The 24,918-nt window shown below is 33.0% G+C and overlaps 2 protein-coding genes and 1 non-coding gene across 7 annotated transcripts; 2 read left to right on the top strand and 1 right to left on the bottom strand.

Annotated features, from left to right (window-relative positions):
• Positions 1-546: 546 nt before the first annotated feature.
• LOC138338569 (uncharacterized) lies at positions 547-6,235 on the top strand. The gene is made up of 3 exons (XM_069289545.1): positions 547-745; positions 4,854-4,970; positions 5,541-6,235. Exons 1-3 carry the CDS (start codon positions 547-549, stop codon positions 6,233-6,235), a joined length of 1,011 nt encoding a protein of 336 aa, XP_069145646.1.
• Positions 4,671-4,777, bottom strand: LOC112942240 (small nucleolar RNA R71). Its single transcript, XR_003248327.1, has one exon. It is a non-coding gene; the product is annotated as a small nucleolar RNA R71 (small nucleolar RNA).
• Positions 6,236-17,575: 11,340 nt separating the features above from the next.
• Positions 17,576-23,126, top strand: LOC101253317 (uncharacterized). 5 transcript variants are annotated; one of them, XM_069288863.1, is made up of 11 exons: positions 17,576-17,981; positions 18,053-18,133; positions 18,563-19,231; positions 19,426-19,528; positions 20,843-20,943; positions 21,037-21,211; positions 21,306-21,426; positions 21,863-22,033; positions 22,122-22,222; positions 22,467-22,646; positions 22,780-23,126. In XM_069288863.1, coding segments are annotated over exons 1-7 (1,398 nt in total). In that variant the 5' UTR covers positions 17,576-17,714; the 3' UTR covers positions 21,308-21,426; positions 21,863-22,033; positions 22,122-22,222; positions 22,467-22,646; positions 22,780-23,126. The 5 variants fall into 5 exon arrangements, with proteins under 5 accessions (XP_069144964.1, XP_004247078.1, XP_069144963.1 ...); XM_004247030.5 differs by lacking the exon at positions 21,306-21,426 and having other exon boundaries at positions 18,056-18,133; XM_069288862.1 differs by lacking the exon at positions 21,306-21,426 and having other exon boundaries at positions 18,056-18,133; positions 22,122-22,279.
• The last annotated feature ends 1,792 nt before the right edge of the window (positions 23,127-24,918 follow it).

The raw sequence follows: 24,918 nt of genomic DNA, 5'->3' as shown, positions 1-24,918 counted from the left end.
TAGGGATACAAGAAAACTTCTTCAGATCATTGTGTATTCTTTCAGAAGTTCTCTGATGATGATTTTATTATCTTAATACTTTATTTGGATGATATGCTGATTGTTGGCAAAAATATATCTAGAATTGTCCTTAAGAAAGAGTTAAGCAATTCCGTTTGCGATGAAGAACTTGGGGCCAGCAAAGAAGATCTTAGGCATACAAATCCATCGAGATAGACAAAAGAAGAAGTTATCTCTATCCCAAAAGGAGTATATTGAGAAAGTACTCAAGAGGTTCAACATGACAGAGAAAAAAGTGGTTAGTACACCTCTTGCTAAACACTTTAAGTTGAGTACGACTCAAAGTCCATCGACTAATGAAGAGAAGAATAAGATGTCAAGTATTTCATATTCTTCCGCGGTTGGTAGCTTGATATATGCTATTATTTGCACTAGACCAGATATTGCACATGCTATTTGTACCGTTAGCAGATTTCTTTCCAATCCTCGAAAAGACATTGGGGTGCAGTCAAATGGATAATATGATATTTGAAGTGCACGTCAGATATGGAGTTGTGCTTTGGTAGTGGCAAGTCTGAACTAGTATGCTACACAGACTCTAATTTGGGAGGAAATCTTGACAATTCAAAATCCACTTCTGCCTGTTTGATCACTTTTGAAGGGGGAGCTATTTCATGGCAATCAAGACTTCAGAAGTTCATAACTCTATCTACCACAGAAGCCGAATATATTGCCATTATTGAAGGTGCCAAGGAATTGCTTTGGATGAAGGAGTTTATCAAATATCATGATTTTGAAAAATCATTTTTCTTATTTTGTGATAATCTAAGTGCTATTTATATCACCAAGCACTCTACCTTTCATTCTAAGTCCAAGCATATTAGTAGAAAACATCATTGGATTAGAATGTCCCTAGAAGAGAAATTATTCGAGGTTGAGAATATACACACTGATGACAATCCTTCAGATATGCTTACGAAAGTGGTGATCATAGATAAGCATGAGTTTTGTGGAAGTGCGAAGGTTTTAGATTGACTAATCCTTTTGCCCTAAATTTCTTACCATAAATTCATCTTGACAGGTGTAGTTCTAGACACAACTTTTTGACAGTAATGAAGATTTTGTTGGACAAATTGTTTCAGAGAGGTTCTCTGTGTTGAGACATAAATTTTGTAAAGGATGTTATGAAGAGGAGAAGCAAGCTGTTGAATATTAAGTAAAGAAGGTGGACAAATTTATTTTGTCAGAAATTCAGGCCAAGGGGGAGATTTGTTGGGTTTTGTTTGCCTTAAATTTCTTACCATAAATAGGTTTTCCTTTAAGGAAAAAAGGTTTTTGATTGATTAATCCTTTTTCTGGTAGGAAAAGGTTTAGGACTCTATAAATAGAGGAATGTTCTAACTTAGCATTGACAATGTAGTCTTAATGTCTTTGAGAGTTTTGGTTAGGGGGAGAAATTGTGGGTCACAAGCTTGATACGTTATCACTTGTGTCAACCTCCCATGTATTCTGAGTGAATTTGAGTGAGGTTATTTCCCTCTGTATTTGTACTCTCATATTTATAGTGGATTGCTCATCTCCTTTGTGGATATAGGTCGATTGACCGAACCACATTAAATCTTTGTGGCTTTTGGTATATTTCTCGTTCTCTTCTTACTCGTGGTCTTTCAAGGTTTGCATTCTAGCTTCCGCGTTACACCTAATTAATTGCGGTCCTAACAGATTGTTGCCTCTGGTTTTATCTATGATCCAATTTAAGGAGGTATAGTCTGTCTATTTGATCCATGCCATCAACTTTCTCCAAAGAGCACTTGTAGACTCACAGTAGACAAACAAGTGACCTCTAGTTTCAAGACCATCTTGAGACAGCTATATTAGTTGTTGATGGATATGTTTGTAACATAAAACTTGGACTAGCTTTGTTGTTGGTCAATGTTGGCTGAAGTTTTTTACTTGTGATTGTAAAGTGATGTTGTCTTGTTATCATTTCTTTAGTTTCCTTAGCTGCTCAAGCAACCTTATTCTTTGTTGCTTGAGATGCTCTGGTCATCTCATCATTGGTTGTATGGGATTCTCCAATTATCTTATAGTGCGCTATTCCATTAGCTGTCTGAGCTATCTCGAAAGTCCAATTTTTGTTGTTTGAGCCTTGTTTTTTATGCAATACAGTGGTTGACCAATGTTACCGTATGCTCAAAATGCTAAATAAATTAAGACGAGAGATTATCACATAGTTTGAGACAGAAAGAGTAGTATGAAAACCATGTATATGTGCTCGTGGAGAGCAATTTGACGCTTGGTTTCACTAGATTAATAGCTCTGCTTATAGGAAGCCATTCTTGAAGTGTTGTAAGTTACAAATTAAATATACATTAAAACAGATGTGCACAAAAGCTGAAAGTAGAACAAGAATATATGCAAATAAGAAGTTAATAAAAGCATAATATAGTAGTTATAAGCAAGGAGAAGCAGAATATTGATAGATATAGAGGAGATGAGAGGAGCGAACTACAGACTTGAAAATTATTTGTTCCTGGATATATCTGTTGCGAGTAAATTTTGGCAATTGGACATTGTTGTTGAGGGTAAACATAGAGTGCTCGTAGGTCGTTGTTTTGAGTGAATATGTGTTGATGGATGTAGCACTTTTGTGTGATAGAGGATTTAGAATCATCATGTGTGTGGGAAATCTTTTAGGGACAACAACTAGTTAGGTACTGATCTTGGGCATATTTAATGCCCATAATGCTAAGTATGTCCACATTTATGCCTAATTTGGATAGAAAAGTGTATTTTTAGAGACGTATGGAGTCATTTCTATGTTTCTGAGCTAACCGACATGATTAGTTGTGTAGGAAAGCTAAATGGGGAGAAATGTGCACAAAAAGTGACAAAGGAAGCAATCTAAAGAATTAAGATAAAAGGAAGTAAGGAAGAAGTTGAAGAAAAGGTTCCAAGGCAACTACGTGTTACCTTCGCGTCGCGCAACAAGAATAAGAAAATCCATTCTGGAATTAAATTCAAGGTAGAACGCCTCATGAAGCTTCTGTGTCGTGCGATAGGGCTTCATAATGTGTGTCGTGCGCCTGAGGCCCTGAATTGGCCACTTCAATCTTAGTATAAATAGAGTATTAATTTAGTTTTATTAATTATTCTTTTTCTAATTTCGAATGTGAAGACAGGGATAACGATACCTTGAAGCTTTTAGGGTTCATTCCCTATCTCTTTGTCTTTCAATATTGTTTTGATGATTAATAACCATTGTAAGATTGATTGTATGATTATGAGTAGCTAAATACCCTAGTTCTTTGGCTGTAGCTACAGGATGAATGTAATTCTTTGAATTTGATATTGGATTTTCTCATGAATTATCATATGAATTTCTTATGTTCTTGCTTTTGGTATTTCATGTTTGATCACCATAGAAATAAATCTATTGTCTGAATTGAACTCGAGAGAGGAATAAGATGATAGAACGTGGAGCATAAGGAGCTTGTTTAACTCTAAATAGTTATGGCTGATTCGTTTCTAGGATAGAGATATACCTAGAAACCTTGCTTGGGTCACCGTACATGAATATATCTTAATTCTCAAGTTCTAATCACTCTCTCCCCACTCAACGATGTAGTTAGAGTGTTACCTATTGTAGGCGATTAGAGGTCAGGAGACAATAATCATACATCGAACCCTATGGTTCAGTGATAAGATAATTCAAAGAAAACCCTTATTAAATGATATTGATTACATGATTCCTGGTAAAAACTGCAGCCCTTGATCTTTCCCATGTCACTGTTTGAAACGTACTAAATTGAATCGTAGTAGTTATAAGTTAGTTTTAAGTAGAATTAATTAACTAACAATCTTTAAAAAAATCAGGAAATATTTCTTCAAGTTGGAGAAATAGAAAATTCTAGTTTTAAGTCCTTATGGGTACGATACCCGACTCTCTAAAAGAAAAATTGTATTACTTGTACAATCATGTGCACTTACGTGTGGGATTGGACCACAATAAGTTTTTGGCACTGCTGCCGGGTACTTTAGCAATTAGGAAATATTTTATTTTTTCAGTTCTAAAGTTAAACACTAGTGTTGACAACTTGATCTTAGCATTTCATTGTTGCGGGTTGCTTGATACTCCAAATTGGACAATAATCGAGAATTGTTGTTGCCTCTCTCAGAACTTGAAAGATTTATAAACAAAAGGCGGAGGCAAGAAGAATATCCAATTTCTTTGGGCATTGGGTAATAACCACCTCTGATTACTAAGATGGAGGAAAGAGAACAAACACCTGAAACAATGGCAGCTAATGAGATGAGAGTTAGAGATTTGGCAATCCCACGACCCACCAATGTGATTTCATGAATTCATAAAGCTAAGGCTGGTGGGAGATTTGAACCAGAGTATGGTGCAAATATTGTACTCAGATGGGCAGTTTACTGGTCTCTCACATGAGAATCCTATAGTTGACAATCAAAACTTTCTACAGATCATTGATACTTACACTCCAACTGGAGTGAATAAACATTATGTGAGACTCACTTTATTCCCCTTTTATCTGTTGGGGGAATAAAAAATATGGTTGAATTTAGAGCCAACAAACTCAATCACCACCTGGAATGATCTAGCACAGTGATTCCCCGTCAAATTCTTTCCATCTGGAAAGACAGCTAAATTGAGGAGTGACATTTTAAGTATTATACAGAAGGATGGTGAGAATTTATACCAAGCATGGTACATGTTCAAATCATTGTTGATGAGATGGCCTCATTATCATCAAGTTAAAGAGGTGTTAGTCCATACTATCATTGAAGGTTTGGAGACTACACCAATATTTTCCTTGATTCAACTGCAGGTGGACAAGCCTTAGAGAAGACTTATGTTGAGTTATACACCTTGCTGAATCGGATTTCCCAGGGGAATCCACAGTGGAATGGGAGTGGACTAAAATCGGTAGTTCAGAAAATTGCAGGTGTATTAGAAATTGACATTGTGACTATTTTGACTGCACAAATTTTGCCAATAAAAATATGATGAATACAAATTTCACTAACATGTCATCGGGACAGGATACCTCTCAAGTTAATGCATTTCAACAACCATCATCTTGGTGTGAGATATATGATGAAAGTGATCACATTTTAGAGATATGTGGTGCAAACCCAAACTCTGTAAATTTTGTAGGAAATGCTCATAGAGGAGGTGGACAACAGAACCATGGGAATTCTTATAACCCAAGCTGGCGAAACCACCCAAACTTTTCTTAGGGTGGAAATCAAAAATCAAGGCCAAAGATAGAACCGATATAGACCTCAGGGTAATTCACAAGGATATCAAGGACAAGTGCAGAGGGAGCAACCTAAACCTCAATCAGGGAACATGAATGTTGAGGATATGTTGAATAAAATTATGACAGATCAAGCTCAGTTGGATACGGATGTGAGAAATAACCAGTTAGCCACTAAGAACCCGGAGAAACAATTAGGGTAGTTTGCTAGAGCCCAAAATTCTAGACAACATAGAGGGTTTCCTGGTAATACAGATCCAAATCCAAAACTAGTAAATTCTGTGAGTACTCGTAGTAAAACACAATTGGAGGAGTTAGTTCCTAAGAAAAACACTACTGAAATAGTAAGAAAAGAGGGTAAACTTAAAGTGGCTTATCCGGAAGAAAATGAAGTAGTTGCACCCACTGAAAAGTTGCAACCAATAGTGAGACCACCTCCTCCGTTCTCTCAGAAGCTCAAGAAACAAAGTAAGGATCAATGTTTTGGTAAGTTTCTCTCTCTTTTGAAACAAGTTCATATTTACTTACCTTTGGTAGATGTTTTTCAGGGTATACCCAGGTATGCAAAGTATATGAAGGAGATAGTGGTAAACAAAAGAAGACTTACAGAATATGAGACAATTACACTTACTAAAGAGTGCAACTCTAGGATCCAGAACATGTTGTCCATCAAACTTAAAGATCCGGGAAGCTTTACTATGCAGATAACTATAGGCTATAGTATTCATGCCCAAAGGTTGTGCGATTTGGGAGCAAGCATAAGCTTGATGCCAATTTCGCTATTTAAAAAACTGGGGTTGGGTAGTCCTAATCCAACTACCATAATTCTTCAGTTGGCTGATAGATCTGTAGCTAGACTTGACGGGGTGGTGGAAGATGTGCTATTGCAAGTGGGATCTCTGATTTACCCAGTAGATAAAGATCAAACAAGGAAAGACATGAAGAAATAAAGGATATGTGGATTAATACTCAAGTTATTGAAATCATGGGCAACAAGGGACTAAAACCCTCACCTCCCGATTGACTTCAATAACCTAAATTTAACCCAAGGAAGAATAATTAAGTGAAACCAAGAATCACAAAGGGGTAACACTTTGATTAATCAAACTCAAGAAGTTAACTAGCAATCCTAAGATTCACCCTAATTACTCACTTATCACTCACTAAGAAGATACAACAATTTGAGAGTCAATATTCAACATAGTCTAAGAGTTGCAAAATGATTAAAAAAAACTAATATTTATACTAAGGAAATAAAGAAGACACTTCTTTGACAATTTTGCCCTTAATGAGGTAAGTGCCTTCTTGGTTGTCTTGTTTTGTGAATTCTTGAATTCATGAAATGGACATTTGCACACATGGCCTCTTTTCTTCTTCCTTCTCAATTTGATGTAATGTAAACACATTGTATGTCGTTCTTTGTGTGACCTTCAATTTCCTCTTATGCTTCCCTTTTCATGAACATTACTTGTAGGCCTTGGAAATCCTTTGCTTGACGCCATGTGAATGGTCTTGAGGGGTACATGCTACTCATAATAGTGTCATTCATTCTAACCATGTTATCAAAGTGTGATACTTAACCAATCTTATTGTGTCCTCATAACTAATTTTCTATCAATCGATAGCCATACTATTCAACTTCAATTTATTCATATTGGTTTAGTTGAAATATGTTTGTGCATATGCCTTTGAATGCATTATTGTTTCGTAATCGATGAATCATGTTATCGTTAGAGCTAAGGTTTGAACAATCTAATTATTATCGAATACTAATTTTACCACTCTTCATTTGCATGTAAGATCTGTCCGAGTTCGCCAAAAACTCATTCCTTCCTTTGCATTTTGAGTTGGGCCACGAAGGCCCAAAATTTACTTACTTCGAGTCATACCCATTTTCAAGCTAGGTAATCGACGTACGGGTCCCCAAGTTAAAAGCATGTGGAGCAATAAGGCCAAAGCCCACCCTTTATTTGAAAATTGTATTTTGTTATTTTGCGCCTAATCCCTTGTTATCTTATATATTATTGTTTTGCTACAATGTAGGACAGGTGAAAGGATGAGACCTAAGTCTCAAAGAAAAAATATTCCTATTATGTTAGTGTAGAACAAGTGTGAATCAAACGGGCCACAAACCCAAAATAAAATGGGCTCCAGTACTGGCCCAGGCGAACATATTCAAACTTTGGCCTAAATCTTCTTTCTCTATCTCATTTATTTTTTTGGGAAAACTTTCAAAATAATATTATCTTAGTTTATAGTGGCACTCCTTAGCAACAATTTCATTATCTATTAAAAATGTCATTTTTTAGTTTGATAAGAGATAGTTATGTACTTATTTTTATTTTGAAAAGAATACAAATAATTAATAATAGAACAGAGAAAATCATGGAACAAAAAAACTTTTTAAAAAATAAATAAAAAAATTAATTTGATTAAACACAATTTATTAATAATATAATGGAGAAAATCAAGGAAAATAATATTTCAAATAAGGTAATTTTTTAATTTAAACCAACAAAGTTAGTTACATTATTAATAATCATAATTTTAGTTTTAACTTTAAGTAGGCATAACTTTTTTTCCATTACTCTTAAGTCTTTTCTTCTTTTATTTTGGGACTAAAATTTATAAAATTTCTTTTCTATTATTTGCATTTGGTTCCATAATCGATATAGTTTTTTTCTCCCTTATTCCTCAAATTTACAATATTAATTTTTAACATTTCATTGAAAATATTGAATCTATGTAGAATTGAAGTCGATTGATTTAACATTTTTGGGGGCAGTGAAGAACATTTTAGAATCAAAGAAAAATACAAAATTTGTTGGCAAAGAAAATGAGATTGAAATACAAAGTGAGCACAAAAAATCTTAAACTCCTTGGCATACATTTAAAATTGATATAAAATAAATAAAGAAATATCAAAACTTGTTAGCATAGAAAGTGAAAATGAAATACAAAATGATATTGAAATGCAAAGTGAGTACAAAAGAAATACAATACTTGTTGGCATAGAAAGTGAGAATGAAATACAAAATGAGTTTGAAATACAAAATAATATTGAAATACAAAGTATACACAAAAAGTAAAGAACTTGTCGGCATAAAAAGTGACAATAAAATACAAAGTGAGATTGAAATACAGATAGAGCACAAAAAACACAAATTTCTAGGCATATAGTTAGAATGAATATAAGATTTTAAAAAAATATAAAATTGTATGAAGCCAAATTTCGAATAGTTACAAAATTATGTAAAACTATTTATCTACTATTCTATAATATAATACAAGATTAAACATATAAATAATTTGAAATGAATACCATCTACAAAATAGATACAAGTTATACTTAAAAACTCAAATGTTAGCAGGATACCACATGAGATTTGTAATGAATACAAAATGCAATAGACTATAAAAACAATGAAGGATACAATATGATAATTTAAATACAAAATGCGACATGTCATAAAGTTATTCTTCATCACTTTGATCTTCAACAATTTCATCAACTTTTTTCGATACCCATAATTTATTGATTTTCCAAACTGTTGATTTCATTATCGCGTGGGTAGGATAGTGTTGAAATTCAAATTTTCCCTCTTCACAACTGAATCTACACCATAATTGACGATTTTAAAATTAATACAAAGAAATCTCAGTAAATAAATGAAATTACATTTGACAATGAAAAAATCTCTTGAATTAAACTAGAGATTTTATTAAACAATTTCGAAGAACCTTGAAGAAATAGGAGTTAGAAATTATGAAGTGGGTGGGAGAGGATGTGAAATATGGAGAAAAAAGGTTAACGCGTAGTGATTTAATCATTTTTTTCTTTTTAAAATTTATTGATTTTTGAATTTGCTCTAATGTAGGAGTGTTTTTGATAAATAAAAGAAAATTTAAATTATGAAATTTGAATACAAAATATTTTCTAAAATACTGTCATTTTGACAATTTAAATAAATATTTTAAAGTGTTGTTATTTTAACTAATTATATTATATATTATGATTTAATTGCTAATTTTGCATATTTTATTATTTGTGTTTTATGTGCTTATTTATTTTTAGGGTTTCAAAATATTCAAATTCCCCAAAAGTTAGCCTTTTTGATTCAATCATTTAAAATCAAGTAAATATTTTACTTTCACTTATTCAAACATTTTTATATTTTAAAACATTAGCCAAATAATTAATTATTGGATAATCACATATTAGGGGGCATTTAGGGTGCTTTAAAACCCTTCACAGGATGCTAATATGAACCCCGAACCCCTAAACCCCTTAAATACTTTCAGTTGATTTTCTGTTTCAAACCTCTTGACAATTGGTTTTCTCAATTTCCCTTTAAAAATAAGTGGTGACTCTAAGTCAGTCATTGTTTTAAAATAAAACAATGGGTTCCACTCGACCTTTACATTATCATGGTTCATTGAGGAACTTATCTGACAAATGATTCATTATTCCACTTTGCTTCAACAATTCTTGCACCAACTCGAAGACAAATTATATGTGTGTCAAAAACTCGTATGTTCCATACCCATCAATTGACAGTCATAAACATTCATGTGTTTCTTGTGCAAGATAATCTCAAGTGTCACAAAGTTGAGTTTCATGATTGTCAAAATCTTTTTTTGCATTAATCGAAATCCATGCCTCCAGGATATGGTCTAATTCCCCCTCCCCCCCCCCCCCCCCCCGACATAGTTAATCATATATTCATTACATTCAAACTAATTAATTAACTACGTAAAGCTTCTGCCACCAACTGTTATTGCCTCCTCGCTCATTTTGTCATATCTTAGTTTGAAGTTGGTATAGAAGTTGAGATCCGTGATTTTATCTTTGGAACATAGTACTCCAGTTATCACATATGCCTCTCCCACATGAGCTAGAGTAAGGATTTCATCAAAATACTGAAATAAAAAATAATATTAAAAAATAAAGAAGAGTAATCGCTGAAAATATAAGACAAATGAACATCAATATTTGAAGGTACTAATAGAGAAAAATTATCCAGTCTTCCCACTAAATTTTTGTGCTTGTCATGTTCCTCAAAATCTTCTCCACTAAAAAAATGCATGACGTATTGTGCACGTAGATCCTTGTGTCTCGTGATCTTCAACACTTTGTTTTTCCAGCTATAGACACACACTTATAGAGATTCACTCGATTGAACTCCAACACTTCCTCACCTACATTCCATTGGCAATTCTACACAAATCTTCTTCTCAAATTTTGTATTGCCTTGGTAAAAGATTTTTTTCCTCCTCTTGGTCTGTGGAGTATATGGATGCAAAACATTCTTTGATGTAGTGCTCTTTACCCCTCTCTTGTTTTTAAATTCATTGACAGTCTGTCTCAACGTTTAAAGATGCATGATAGAATATTTATCTTGTTTCTTGCACTTCTCACAAAGAAAGCCAGAGCATCTTCTACAAGAGGTAGCCTATTGGTCTTGTCCAACACCAGCACCAACACCAGCACCAACATCAATTACCACCAACATCAATACCACCACCATCAACCCCATAAAAAACAACTAATTCATTAACAACTCTGTCTCTTTTGATGGTTCTTGCTTCAGCCAATTCCATTTTAACTCTATCCACAACAAGATCAAATAAAGTTTCAACCAACCCTAGAGTAATTAGATATGTCATTTGCAATTCCTGTTATGCTAGGACAAGCCATAGATGCACAACCTAAAATTATAAAAATAATCATCCGTAGAAATATTGGGTCAGATGTTGCCACATATATGTCATATGTTGCTATAGATGGGTGATATGTTACCACAGATGTGTCATATATTGCTATAGATGGGTGATATGTTGCCACATGTGTGTCATATGTTGCTACAAATTTGTGATATATGACACATATGGACATCTGTAGCAACATTTGTGACACATGTTACAACAGATGAATTATATGTAGCAACATCAGTGTCATTTATAGCAATATTTGGGTAACATGTTGCAACATATATGAGTATAATATAATAATAACTTAATGCATCATGAGGAGAGTTATAAAGATCTTAAATATTTTTGGCAGTTTTTGTTTTTGATCTCAACCATCTCAATATCCTAGGAGATGAGATTTCTTCTTTTGCATTTACTTGATGGGTCAAATGAGGAACAATTCAAATTTCCAAGTCTATAAAAGAGGAAAACATGTCACGAATCAAATGTTGAATTATTCAATATAATATAAAAAGATTAAGAATATTTATGTTTACCATGAATTTCCATGGAAAGACAAATAAGTTATTTGACTTTGCTCCTAAAGGTTTCAACAATTACTCGATAGTTAATTCAAAGCTCTCATGTCCCCAAGGATAGTTGTTGAAGCCTCAATATCCTGAGATAAATTCACCCATTTAAGGGGTATGTTGTTGTTGAGATCTTTAGTCAAAAGTACATTATGTGTAAATTAAAGTAAGCACAGTGACTTATTCTGCTTCCTTGACGTATCATCGTGTTTCAACAAATATATTAAATCAGAATTTTTGAAGTTTGTGCCAGCAAGGGACACCAAGTCCTGGTCCTCAGTTGACTGTCTTGTTTTTTCTTTTACTTCTTTTTTTTTCTCCGTGATTTTTTTGACTATGAATTCAGCGTTTGGCTTAGAAAGAAGATGACGTTTTAACATTGAAACAATGACAAACTCTCTTCTGCCAAAGAAGAGTGGTATGCCACAATAATTAATCAAAACTTCATCCTTCTTTTCAGAATTCTGAAATATGAACCTTCTTAAATCAAGAAAATGAATGAAAAAACTATTTCTAAAATAATCTTCCAAACCATTTCTCTTGAGGATGATCCTGAAGGTGTCGAAAGATTTTTCCATGCCTGACCTCATAATGCTATCACCACTAGCATTAGGCTGCAAATACACAAGAAAAGTATGTGCATTGATTGTTTTGATCCCATCATCATCATAAACTTCATTTTTTTCTTTTTCTTCTTCATCAACTTCTTTTTGTTTTGCTTTGTCGTCACCAACTTCATTTATTTTTTCTTCTTCTTCCTCAACTACATCTCTATTTTTTCCTTCTTCTTCGTCAGTTACTTCTCTATTTTTTCCTTCTTCTTCCTCAACTACTTTTTGTTTTTCCTATTCTTCCTCAACTACTTCTCTATTTTTTCCTATATCTTCCTCAACCTCTTTTTTTATTTTCCTCTTCTTTTTTAACTTCTTGCTCTTTCTTCCATCATCAACAACTTCATTTTTTCTTTTTCTCTTTCTTTATATTCTTTTTGAGAAAATCTGGTTCTACTTGAGAAGAAGAAACTGTTATAGGTGCAAGTTCTTCTAAAAGAGTGGTATTTTCATTCTTCTTCCTAGAAATTTTACTCCTGGGTTTCTTGTTTCAGTTGTTTCAATTTTTCTTTTGAAAGGAGCCATTATATTTGTATCTGCAATCACAAAAATAAAATATTTGAATGTCATACATGAACTGCAAATGAAGCTTTTTGAAATACACAACACAAATAACAAATACGATTCAATGTCATACATGAAAAAACCAACAAATCATAAACCCCCCTAAACCCTAACCAACGAACTACAAATGAAATCTTTTAAAATTGAATAATATTTCAAAAAAACAACTATTACACCAAAAAAGTGATAAAACGACTAAATCAGGGCAAATTAGTAAGTATTTCAAACCCTAATTAAATTTTACTCGAGAATATATCAACGATAAACTAGAAATGATGAGGACAAACATGCCTATTGTTGAAGAGGATCACAACTGATTAGCACTGATGTTGTAGAAAATATCACAACAACAACCTTGATCTATGAAGAAATTACAGAAAAGGACCTAAAATAACCTTGAAGTATTGAAAACGGTACAAAATTTACCCTTCATCCACCTATTGGCTCCAAAATGCCCTTGTCATCCACCTATTGGCTCCAAAATACCCTTGTCATCCCCCTTTTTGAGTTCAAAATTGACCACTTATTTAATTGCTTTAAAATTAAACTCTTTAAATATTTTTTAAAATACTTGGCGTTCAACTATTGGTTATAATTTACCCACTCATTACTAACTAAACCTCACCCAATTAATAATCCAATTATAATATCAAAATCTCTATAAACACTACTAAAACACAATAAATTATAGATTCCTGAAAATGGCATCCAAAATTATTCGAGTCCGAATCGAAGCCCCAATTAAATTTAGGTTGAGCCGCTGATTTAGAAGGAGACTTTCAATAGGATTTTCTTTCAAGATTGAATTAGATATTTATGATTAAAGGTAAAGAAGTAATACATCCCAAATTAATTCATGCACTTTCTTAAAATATAATTATATAAATATTTATGATTTGTTTTAAAAGCTTTAATAAATTATTTTGAAAAAAAAAAAGTTACCAATGAAGTAATATCATAATTGAGACGTAATAATAATTAAGATGAACATAGTGAGACTTTTAAGTATATCGGTAATTTTTATTTTGACACTTGAATGTATGATAATTTACTTTTATAGATATTTTCGCGTCAATTTTTTTAAAAAACACTCAATTGGCAGTAGCTTTTATATTATTGCATTAATAATGTGACGGGTTTGTTAATTTGGAGGGGTTTAATCAGTAATGGGTGGGTAGTGGATTGATTTATAAATTATACTAATAAGTTAAATTATAACAAATAGTTGAGTGTCACATATTTAATAAAATATTTAAATAGTTTAAATATAAAATCGTTAAATAAGTGGTCAATTTTGAACCAAGAGGTGGATGGCAAGGGTATTTTGGACCCAATAGGTGGGTGGAAAGGGTATTTTGGAGCCAATAGGTGGATTGAGGGTGATTTTGTACCATTTTCAATACTTTAAAGATATTTTAGGCCCTTTTTCGAAAGAAATAATGAAACGAGAGAAAAAAGAAACAAGAGAAAAGAAAATGGAAAGTAGTAAAGATAAATTAAATTTGGAATATAAAACGAATTTTGTAGATGAGAAGAGAGAGGAAAAATGAAGGGACGAGATTTGAATATTTTTTTAAAAAAATTTGACAACTCAAAGTGTGACATATGTTGCCATATATATACTTCTGTTGGGGCACATATCTACTTTCTGTGACATATATTATACACTATAATGTTGCCACATATATCATTTTTGTGGCATATGTTACTACATATCTTCTTTTTGTGACATACGTTGTCACATGCATCCATTCTGTTGGTGCACATGCAAATAATTTTGTGATGCAAAAAAATTATATATGTTGCCACAGACACCACATTTCTTTCTTTCCATCATAATTGACATTTGTTCCAACAAAATAAAATAAACAAAAATCATTTATATTAACATCATCAGCAAAAATTGACACTTCACTGATTATTTTATATAACTTATACACAAAAAGGTAATTCACAATGGTATACATAACCACCAATCTAATCAATGGTGGTAACCACAATATTTTATCGAACTTTTCTTTTTTAGGTCTAGGCCTTTGTGGGTATTCATTGTTACTAATATGGTCATTTTGAGCCTTTCAAATTCCATAATTCCATATAAGTGAAGCATATCTCATACGAAGGTTTCAGAACCAAGTCCACAAGATGGTACTTATATTCCATCACTTAAAAGCTCAGTGTATGCAGCAATAAAAAGTCCACAATCTCTGCATGGTATATCATCAATTAGAAAATATTATAACATCGCATTTCAATAGTCTTAGGACAAAAATTTAATGTGATACTTGCAGACTACTTCTTGTTTGTTGGGCAGTACAAGTAACATGTCTAACTTCAAATGGGTGAGATTTGTTCTTTCCTTCGTAACATTCAAGAACTGACAAATTGGTTCTCTCTTTTTGCTCAAAAATATGCTTAACTCAAGGTACTTTGGCAACATTCTAGACAATTTTGAATCTCGGAGCATAATTTTCTGTTAGTCCTAGATGAGGACATCGAATCATACACTTTTATGCACGGTTCTTTCAATGCAATGACTTTCAAGACCCAATGAAACTCCCTATTACAATTTACAGGAATATAAACATCAATAGTCAAGTGTCAAGGCAGTTCACAAGGTAATACCAAACCCTTTGATATTGCAAATGATTTTATTCTCATGTTTAGGAACACCACTAGCATTGTCAATGTATGTCTTAAAAAACAATTAGTAGTGATATATCAATATTTAGAATGACTCTGTTGCTTTGACTTCTTCTTCAAATTAAATAAAATGACATCGACATAATGCACATATACATCAACAAGTGTATTTCTATATCAATTTATTTATATGTTTTCATATTTAATCAAAAGATAAAAATGACCATGGATTTACCTCATTAGTTCAACACTTGTTGGGTTGCGATATTAAGTAGAACCAATCCTTCTTTTTTGGAAATGCAACTACAAAATCAAGTTGTTTGAACTCAGGATCAGAGCAATTGCTAAGTAGTAATCGTCCTTATCTCTTTTGAAATTGTGTAGTCATTATAAATAATTATTTAGTGGACAACAAGAAGAAATACTACAAAAAGTTGAACGACTTTACTTTTTTACATGATACTTGTACAGACCCTCATTTATCCATTGTGGGAAGATGTCATTAGTTTATTTGGACCCTCATTGTCAATGTTAAACCTTCAAATGAATATTCTTGCTTCAGATCACAACCTTCTCCTTCTCCTTCTCTTTCTCCTCCTTTGCCCTCTTATCCTTCTCTTTCTTCTCACTAATTATAGATAATGTTTGGGAAATAGAGTTTTTCAACCTCCTACACTTCAAAGGTCGTGAAATCTTCTTGGATGTATGAACATCAATATTATAAGTCATTTCATTAAACATATCATTGAGTTCTTTAGCACGACTAATAAGATAATCATATTGTTGCTCACATTCTTCGCATAGACAAAAAGATCATTTGATGTTAGAAGAGGAAACAACACCAATAAAAGATTGAGTTGTTGTCATGGATGAAGTTTCTTGTATCATTTCTTCTACAAGGTACATAAAAAAAAAAGGTTAAGAGCTTACAATTCATTATAAAATAATAATGGGTAGCAATTTATACTTATGTTGACACAGATGAAGTGTTTGTTGCCACAACTGTATCTATTGTTGCCATAAATGAATCTTCTGTTGCTACAAATCACCATTTTGTTGCTCTAACGCATAGGTGAGATGTTCCAATATATGACAACTTTGTTGAAATACACACCAACGTATCACTAAAACGTGGCAACATACAATACATCTTTCAACAAATGAAATATATGTTGGACAACAGAGCAAAACTATATTTTTAAAACCATATCAACATAATGACCACAAAAAGAACAACAAAAGTACCAGAAAATCGACTTTGCACTGAATGTTAACAATACATATACATTTTCTCAAAATTAGGATTTTTTAGTTTGTTGATTTTCTTTCAAAAACAATAAAGAGTATGTACCATTACATCATTACTCAATTTTCACATGTAAAGAACGATTTATTGTTCATTAATCTAAGAAAAAAAAACTTAGTATTGTTTGAAAATTGTAAAATCTTTCAAAAAACAGAATAGAGAACGTTGGAAGAAGAAGAGGAAGGAAAATTTTCTTTTTTTTTTAAAAAAAAAATGATTTTGGATTGAATTATATAAGTTCAAAAATGAAGTTTTTTTTTTGTATTATATAAAATATTAGAATGTTTTGAAAATATTAATCTGGTCTCCAATTTACTTAATTACATTTTAAAGAGAATTTAACCGTCTCATGATCAATTTGTCACCAAACACCAAACTAAGACTTCATTGACACCTTTCATTTAATTTTCTCTACCAATATCCCTTTTAAACCCCCTCCCCCCCTGCCAAAAAAAAAAATAAATAAAAAAAAAATCAAAAGTTACACTTTATTTGAACACAAAAGAACACTTCATTGGAATTTTCAGAGTTGGAATTAAAGTTAGAATTAAAGTTCGCTTGTATTTTGTCATAATTTTGTAGTTGATATTTAGTTAATAAATGTATTTTTGCTAAAAATAAACATAAAATATAATTTAAACCGAGATATAATTTAAATGAGATAATATCTTTAATTTTAATTAAAATCGCCTATTTGATACCTCAAATTTGAATGAACAATTTTTTTAAAAAATCGTTCATTCATATTCAATACCTATAATGAAATTCACCTAGACCTAAATTCATACGTAAAATGCTCTTTAATTAGTTGACCTCACTCAAACTAAAAGAAAAAGAAAAAAACTACCACAAGTGGTTTGAATCAATAAATTTAAACAAGGGAGTTAGAATAAGGCGGTGGCATGAGTACGTGTCCCAATATCTCTTACTAGAGTAAGAGATCAACACAAATATTTCTTTCGCCCAGACGAAACAATAGATGAGCAAACATAATGTGTTCCTTAATTCCATTATAATTTAGAAAATGGTGTTGTTGATTCAATCCAATATTGGTCGTCGATCGGCGATACAAATTGCCTCTGCTCTCCGTCAGATTGATCTTCCTTGTTGTGTGGGAGTGAGAGCGAGAGTGAGATTTTTGTCGACCATTGATGATGCTGCCCAAAAGCAGAGGCATGAGAAGAATGTGTTGAATAAGCCATCGATATGCACCGCCGACGAGCTTCATTACGTCTCCCTTAATACTTGTGATTGGAGACTTGCTCTCTGGCGCTACCTTCCTCCTCCGCAGGTTAACTTCCTTTTTATCAATTCAGAGAGTTGACGAAATTAATTTTGATACTGTATCGTCGTCGTAATTAGCAGGCTCCAAGGAGAAATCACCCGCTTCTTCTCTTGTCTGGCATAGGGACTAATGCTATTGCATATGATCTTTCGCCTCAGGTAATTTAATTTATTCCCTCCTTCCTCACTGATGCATATGCTGTTCATTTGAAACTGATCTGGAAAATTCATTGCTATTTATTTTAGAGGGATCTGAAAGTTGAGTTTCCTAAATCGTCTTTGCTTGATTATCTCATACATCTGGAGTTTATGAATTTTGATGCATGTATGTGCTATTTTTATTATGATAAAATAACGTGCCATAGACTGGAGTATGTAATGTTTTTGTATAATTTCACTTTCAAGCATTTTATATCGCTCCAAAGCGCACTTAGCTATCGAGTGGTGGTTGAGTCCTACTTGGATCTTGCAAATATCTTTGAGATATAGTTTATGTGGTTGCACAATGGATGTCCTTTTCGATAGTTTTGAAGATGTTGTAAAGAAATGAAATCATGTATTTATTATTTATTCATTGTGTTTTTGCAGTCATCATTTGCTCGGTACATGTGTAATCAAGGATTTGATACGTGGATTCTTGAAGTCCGTGGAACTGGGTTGAGCGTGCGGGAATCAGATCCCAAAAACATTGAGAAATCTGCGCACACAGCATCTAATGAGATGGAAATTGCTAATGACAGAGGTCTTTCTGCAGCACAGCAGTCTACAAAGGTCCAGGGTGCCTCAGAGAAGGACCACGCAACCTTGGTCCATGAAGAACCCACTGTGGTTTCAACAATATGGAATGAGTCAAGGCCAGTGACCAAACTTACAGAAACTTTTATACATTTGTCAGAGAGAGTCTCTGGTTTTGTCAGTGGACGTTGGTCGAAGATTATCTTTCCTAAACTTTTTCGTCGAATATCAAAACTACTGGAGGGTTCTTTTCCTCACAAACGAGTCAACGGAATAAAGAAGAAATTGTTAAGTCTGCTAGAGATAAAGGAGAACTCAGCTGTCGTTGATAGCCAAGTTGAGGCACTGAGCAAGAAGCTAGTAAATATCTTTGAGGAAGGTCATCGTGCTGCTTCATCCCCATTATTTGATCTGCAGCAACAGTTGACAACTGCAGTGGTAGATTTTCAGGAACAGCTTGACTTAATCCTCAAGTATGATTGGGACTTTGATACTTACCTGGAAGAGGATGTCCCTGCTGCGGTGAGGTGGCATTTCTCCATGTTGAGGCTGTAAATTTTTTATCTCCAAGAATCCGCTCTTTAAATTTGAATAGGAACTTAAAGATCTCAGACATCTTTTCTTAATTATCTCATATATTGAGAAGTGATTGAAAATTATTACATTGCTTGTTTTAGTTGGCAGTGGATTGATAATTTTTACATCGTTTGTCTTAGATGGAATATATAAAGGCCCAAACTAGACCAAAGGACGGCAAATTGCTCTCAATTGGACATTCTATGGGAGGAATATTACTGTATTCCAGGCTATCACGGTGTGGTAAGATGAGATCTAATTTTATAGAGCTGTGTCTGCTGGTGACATGGTAGCAATGAGCACCTTAAGCAAATGACTAGATTTCATTCATGTGTCTTGAACCAGTTGCAAGGAGAACATATTGAAGCTTGAAATTGGTAAATAAACTATGTTTGCTATCCAGCTTTGTGGTATCTGGGTGCTTCATGCAGACATATTACTTTGGTTCTTCAATTTGTTTTTCATCCCCATCATATCCTGTTGGCTGCATGTATCCCTAGTTATACCATCAGGTGAACATGCTTTTGTTTAATAATAGTTGGGCCCTGCTCCAATAGGCTCAAAGGATCTTTTTAGATGGAGTATTTATTTTTTCTTGGTGGCGTTTAATCTGTATTATTGTTGCCTAAAACAACATTATGGTGCAGTTAGTAACTGCTCCTGTACTTTCAAATGCATAGCTGGTAATATCTACGGGCTTGGCATTATTATTTAAGCATCCAAAAGAGTACTCACAAAAATGAAATGCATATTGGTCTCTCCTGGTATAATGTTGAGTTTTCTCTGTGCTATATTGGATCTAGTAAATAGTGGATCCCTTAGTCTATGTCAGAAAATTAATAGACAATTAATAAGAACGATCTTCTGTTGTTGATGCAGAACATTTCTTCTCTGTGGACCTTTCTGTGTAATTAGCGTAACTGCGCCCGTGTCTAATAAAAGTTAACTCTCACAAAGTGTCTCATTCCTGGTTTAAAAAAATATGGAAACCACTTGTATCCCTTTTACTACTTCAAGTTAACCTTGGGAATTCTATTTCAAGTTTTTATCATTGACTATCAATGAGCTGGCATCAAGTTCTCATCTGCAAATAGGCAAATACTTATGCAGCTAGTTTCGACTAAATCTCAATGAGTTGTTAATCCAGAACCTTTACAAAAGGTAAGAATTTGCTACTGAGGAGAATCTTCATTCTTCGGTCATCATTGTAATAGCCACTAAAGGGTGTCTAGATTTAGCCACTAAAGGGTATCTAGTTATAGCCACTAAAGGGGTGTTATCTTAAGACACCAAGGATGCTGGAAATCATTCACATTCATGATAACTTTGAGCTGGAAACTGACCAGCTTTTGAGTATGTCAGAATTGCTGGCCGTGTGAAATGCTACACTATCTCTCCATATATTTTGGATAGAATGACTTAAAGTGATGTGTATTTTAAGGAATTTGATTCATTTCTCAGATGTATATATTATTTAGGATTTCTGAATTTATCAGAGAAACAAACTAGACACATAGTTCATGTTGTTGTTCCTTTTATTTTCCTTTGTGAATGAAGGTTTGGATGGAAGAAAACCTGGATTAGCAGCTATTGTTACTTTGGCTTCATCACTTGATTACACATCATCTAAGTCCGTACTCAAACTCCTTGTACCCCTAGTAAGTTGAAATAATGTGTTTGAACTCTTCTTTAGCTTCAATTGCTGCTATCTTCTGTTGCTGATAATCTTAGAGCTGTTTACGTTGCTACAGGCTGATCCTGCTCAGATTCTCAATGTTCCTGTCATTCCTCTAGGGACATTAGTAGCTGCTGCTTATCCTCTAACATCTCGTGCTCCTTATGCCTTGTCTTGGCTTAATGAAATGATATCTTCCACAGACATGATGCATCCTGATCATATGAAAAAACTTGTAGGGAGCAGCTTTTGTAAGTATTGGCATGAGTATAAAAACAGCTTTATGATTTAACTCCTGTCAAATTTGCATGATTTTTTTTGAGGTCTTAATGTTTATTGGTGTAGAGAATACGCTTTGAAGATTTCAAGAGTTCAGGTTAAGGAGATGTTTTTTGGATAAGAATTTAAAGGCAATAAAGAGAGCTGGAAAGGCTTACGCGATCTAGAGGGTTATTCTAGTGAAACTGTATGATACTCGCAGTTCCTGTTGCTAGTATTTGTATGATGACTGCTGCATTAGTAATGAATTATCCTAATTGTCCATTGCCGCACAAAACAAATCCTCTTTGTCAACCAGTTGCACCTATTGAAATATTTACTTAGGCATTTTTTTGTGAGCTATGTATGTCTCTTCATGATTTATGAATGTGTTTGATGCTCGTGTAGTTCTGTTTAATAGATGACAATCTGGTTTATTATAATGTTTTCAGAAAATTCCTAGATAACTGTCCTGTTCATAATTTGTGAAAGTTGGTAGCTTTGAATAATGTTCCACCAGAAGTTTGTATGAATTTTGGGCCATTTTTCCCTATCAACTTGTGTTGATTTGGGGTTCCATACAAGTCTTTTCCGGTTCCATACAAGTCTTTTCCTGCAAAATTTGCTGATAGATCTCTCCGCAGGTAATATTCCTGCTAAGCTTCTTTTGCAGATGACTACGGCTTTTCAAGAGCGAGGGCTCCGTGATAGAAGTGGTAAAATTTTCTACAAGGATCACCTTCATAAAAGTAGGGTACCTGTCTTAGCTCTTGCAGGAGACCGAGACCAAATCTGTCCCCCAGAAGCTGTATATGGTATCTTTTTGGTACTTTCGTGCTGAATACTCTGTAAGAGGTTAACAATTCTCTTAAGATATTTTTCTATAAACCATGGTTTAAGCAGAAACAGTGAAGCTTATCCCCGAGAACTTAGTGAAGTACAAAGTATTTGGCGATGCTGATGGTCCACATTATGCTCATTATGACTTGGTGTGTGGACACATGGTACGTCGATAAGATCTCTATTGAATTTAGAAAAAAGACTCGGAAGAAAAAAAAAAGGTAGAGGAGAAGGAGATATGTCTTAATTGCGTAGAATTCACATTTCTAGATATATTGAGAGTTCTACATACAGCTTAGATAGAGAATACCCTTCTATTTGAGTTTCGTTGCACACTCACAACTCGAAGGAATATCGTGCCTTGAATCCCCCCTATAGTAATATATTATACGGGTCTTGACACTGCAGGCTGCAGAGCGATTGTATCCTCGCATAGTCAAATTTCTAAGCCGATATGATCGGACCAGCTAGGAGATGGATATGCATTGACAATCATGCTTCAGATGCTGAGCTTCATATCAGTTGGCATATCATTTACGCATCTCATGATTGTTTATCACTACTCGTATCTGATGATTCTATAAACAAGTAAGATTTGGCTATACTACGTGATTTTCTGATCTCTTCATTGCAGTGTGCATCTGTCCGAGTATTTCATTATTGTATTCTCTATTTGCGGGGTGTAATCTTAATTGTAATTATGAACCTTCTCTTGTTCTAGGGGACATTGTGAAGACCTGAAAGCTGAGGGGAGCTCATACACAGGAAGGAATTTGTTAGATGTGGTTTGTGTCAACCTTGTTTGTAGTATCATCCGCTTTGGCTGCATTTCACCCGACTTTCGACAGGCGTTTGTAAGAACTGAACTCACAAACATCTAAATTAACTTTATTGGTTTTGTTTTGCTTATACTAAATTAGTTTAAGCACTTGTGTTAGGCGTTTGTAAACTAGAAGAAGCAATTGTTTGAAATGGATTCTGTTAATCAATTGTGTTAGGCGTTTGTAAATTAGAATATTATGTGTTTGCTTATACTAATATTTTTCAATTTGAATTTATTAGATGGCATTTGCTGTATGTTCAAAAGTAAGAATGAATTGTACCACTAGACAAACGGAAATGACATAGACAGTTATCTAGTGGATTGAGATGAGGTTAATTATTCATAATATATAGGGATAATACACAAGTACCGCTCCACCTATGGCTAACATTCTCAGAGACACACTTATACTATACAAGGTCCTATTATCTCCTGAATTTTTTTTATTAATAATTTTCTATTTCTTTTCAGCCTATGTGGCAATATATTGTGGGTTCAACATTTGTCGACTTTTTTTTCAAGCTAGTGCCACACAGGCCGAAAAGGGGTAGAAAATTACTTACAAAATAAGTTCAGGAGTAATAAGACCTTAATATAATATGTGTCTCTCGAATTTTGGGTATAGGTTGAGGGAGTACTTCTGCATTTTCGCTTATATATATATGAGATAATCTATACCAATTATAGTACAAATGTTATAAATAATCTTGAGAATAATTAATAACTTTCACGTATAGACACTCAAAGAAAATTTAATTATGCGTTCCATGGCTAGAGTTTGATGATTACGATTCTTAGTTATATGTTATATGGAGGAGAGACATATATCTCTCCATTCTTCAGTTTCTCTATATAGATAATTCAATTTTTGATTATCAACAATGAAATATTTTCAAATTAAAAATTTAAATTTTATTTACAATAGATAAAATAAAATGTTAAATTTTGTTATATAAATATACCTTTATATATATATATATATATATATATATATATATATATATATATATATATATATATATATATATATATATATATAGATAGATAGATAGATAGACAGATAGATAGACAGATGTTTATAGAGTTAATTTTTTTTAGATCAGAATGACCGGATATCATTGGAACATATTAAAATACATTAAAAGTTGAAATATAAGGAGAAAAGATATTTTTTGAGTAGTATTTTTTTCCACGTCACTTAGCTTTGTAAACAAGTTTAACAAACATAATAGAAATAAAAAATCAACATAGAAAATGTTACCAATAACCTATCCTCTTGAGGTTATGACCACAAGTCATGGACGCCATCTAATTACAATTTTTTTCGTAAATATTCATACTTGAATTTAGTATGTGCATGACATTAATAATAATTATCACAAATATTTTAATGTTTTATCTTTATTCGTAATATATCTTTTATAAAATATTATTACTCAATCAATATTTTTGTAAGGCTCTTGTAGAAAGTTAACTTTAAAAAAAAAAGAGTGTACTTCAATAGTGAATGTTAACACTCTTGTAAGAGGATTTTATTGAGTTACGAAAATATAGCAACAAAAATTAGTTCTAAAGAAAATTAGGTTGTTACAAAAATGTTTTTTTAATGAATGATGTTTAAATAGATGTTCGGCAGTATGGCAAAAAATTTAACTTTACTGATTCTTGATTTTTATATATATATATATTTGAATAGCATAATTTAATGTATATGAACAATATCACTTTAGACACAATTTTTCTTGGATTTAATTCATACAAAATTTGGATTAAATTCATGTTTATTTTGGTTGAATGATGAATATGAGGTTTACAAATAAATAAGTCCATTTTTATTAAATTCAAGTCCAAGGTCCATTTCACCTTAAGTCCAAACTCATGTCACGTGTCATAGTGACTAGACATCAAAGACCAACAAGGTAACGTCACGTGTCCAAATAAGGTGGTACTCCCAGTCAAATACAAGAATGAATCATAATGCGCCAAGTGTCAAAATGACATTCTTTGACCAATCACAAGCAACCTTGTCCACCCCTT

The sequence above is a fragment of the Solanum lycopersicum genome, chromosome 9 (genome assembly GCF_036512215.1).
Source record: "Solanum lycopersicum chromosome 9, SLM_r2.1".
In the NCBI taxonomy this organism is placed as follows: domain Eukaryota; kingdom Viridiplantae; phylum Streptophyta; class Magnoliopsida; order Solanales; family Solanaceae; genus Solanum; species Solanum lycopersicum.
This window is presented reverse-complemented; position numbering and strand designations above follow the sequence as displayed.

What these genes read in the sequence shown, in the direction of transcription:
- LOC138338569 (XM_069289545.1), top strand. Translation starts at nt 547, where the DNA reads ATGGAGTTGTGCTTTGGTAGTGGCAAGTCTGAACTAGTATGCTACACA. An exon ending in ATATATTGCCATTATTGAAG is followed by an intron (nt 746 to 4,853) that starts GTGCCAAGGAAT and finishes ATTCAACTGCAG; the next exon opens with GTGGACAAGCCTTAGAGAAG. An exon ending in GGTAGTTCAGAAAATTGCAG is followed by an intron (nt 4,971 to 5,540) that starts GTGTATTAGAAA and finishes CTGGTAATACAG; the next exon opens with ATCCAAATCCAAAACTAGTA.
- LOC101253317 (XM_010327991.4), top strand. Translation starts at nt 17,715, where the DNA reads ATGGTGTTGTTGATTCAATCCAATATTGGTCGTCGATCGGCGATACAA. An exon ending in CATATGATCTTTCGCCTCAG is followed by an intron (nt 18,134 to 18,562) that starts GTAATTTAATTT and finishes GTGTTTTTGCAG; the next exon opens with TCATCATTTGCTCGGTACAT. An exon ending in AAGAGGATGTCCCTGCTGCG is followed by an intron (nt 19,232 to 19,425) that starts GTGAGGTGGCAT and finishes CGTTTGTCTTAG; the next exon opens with ATGGAATATATAAAGGCCCA.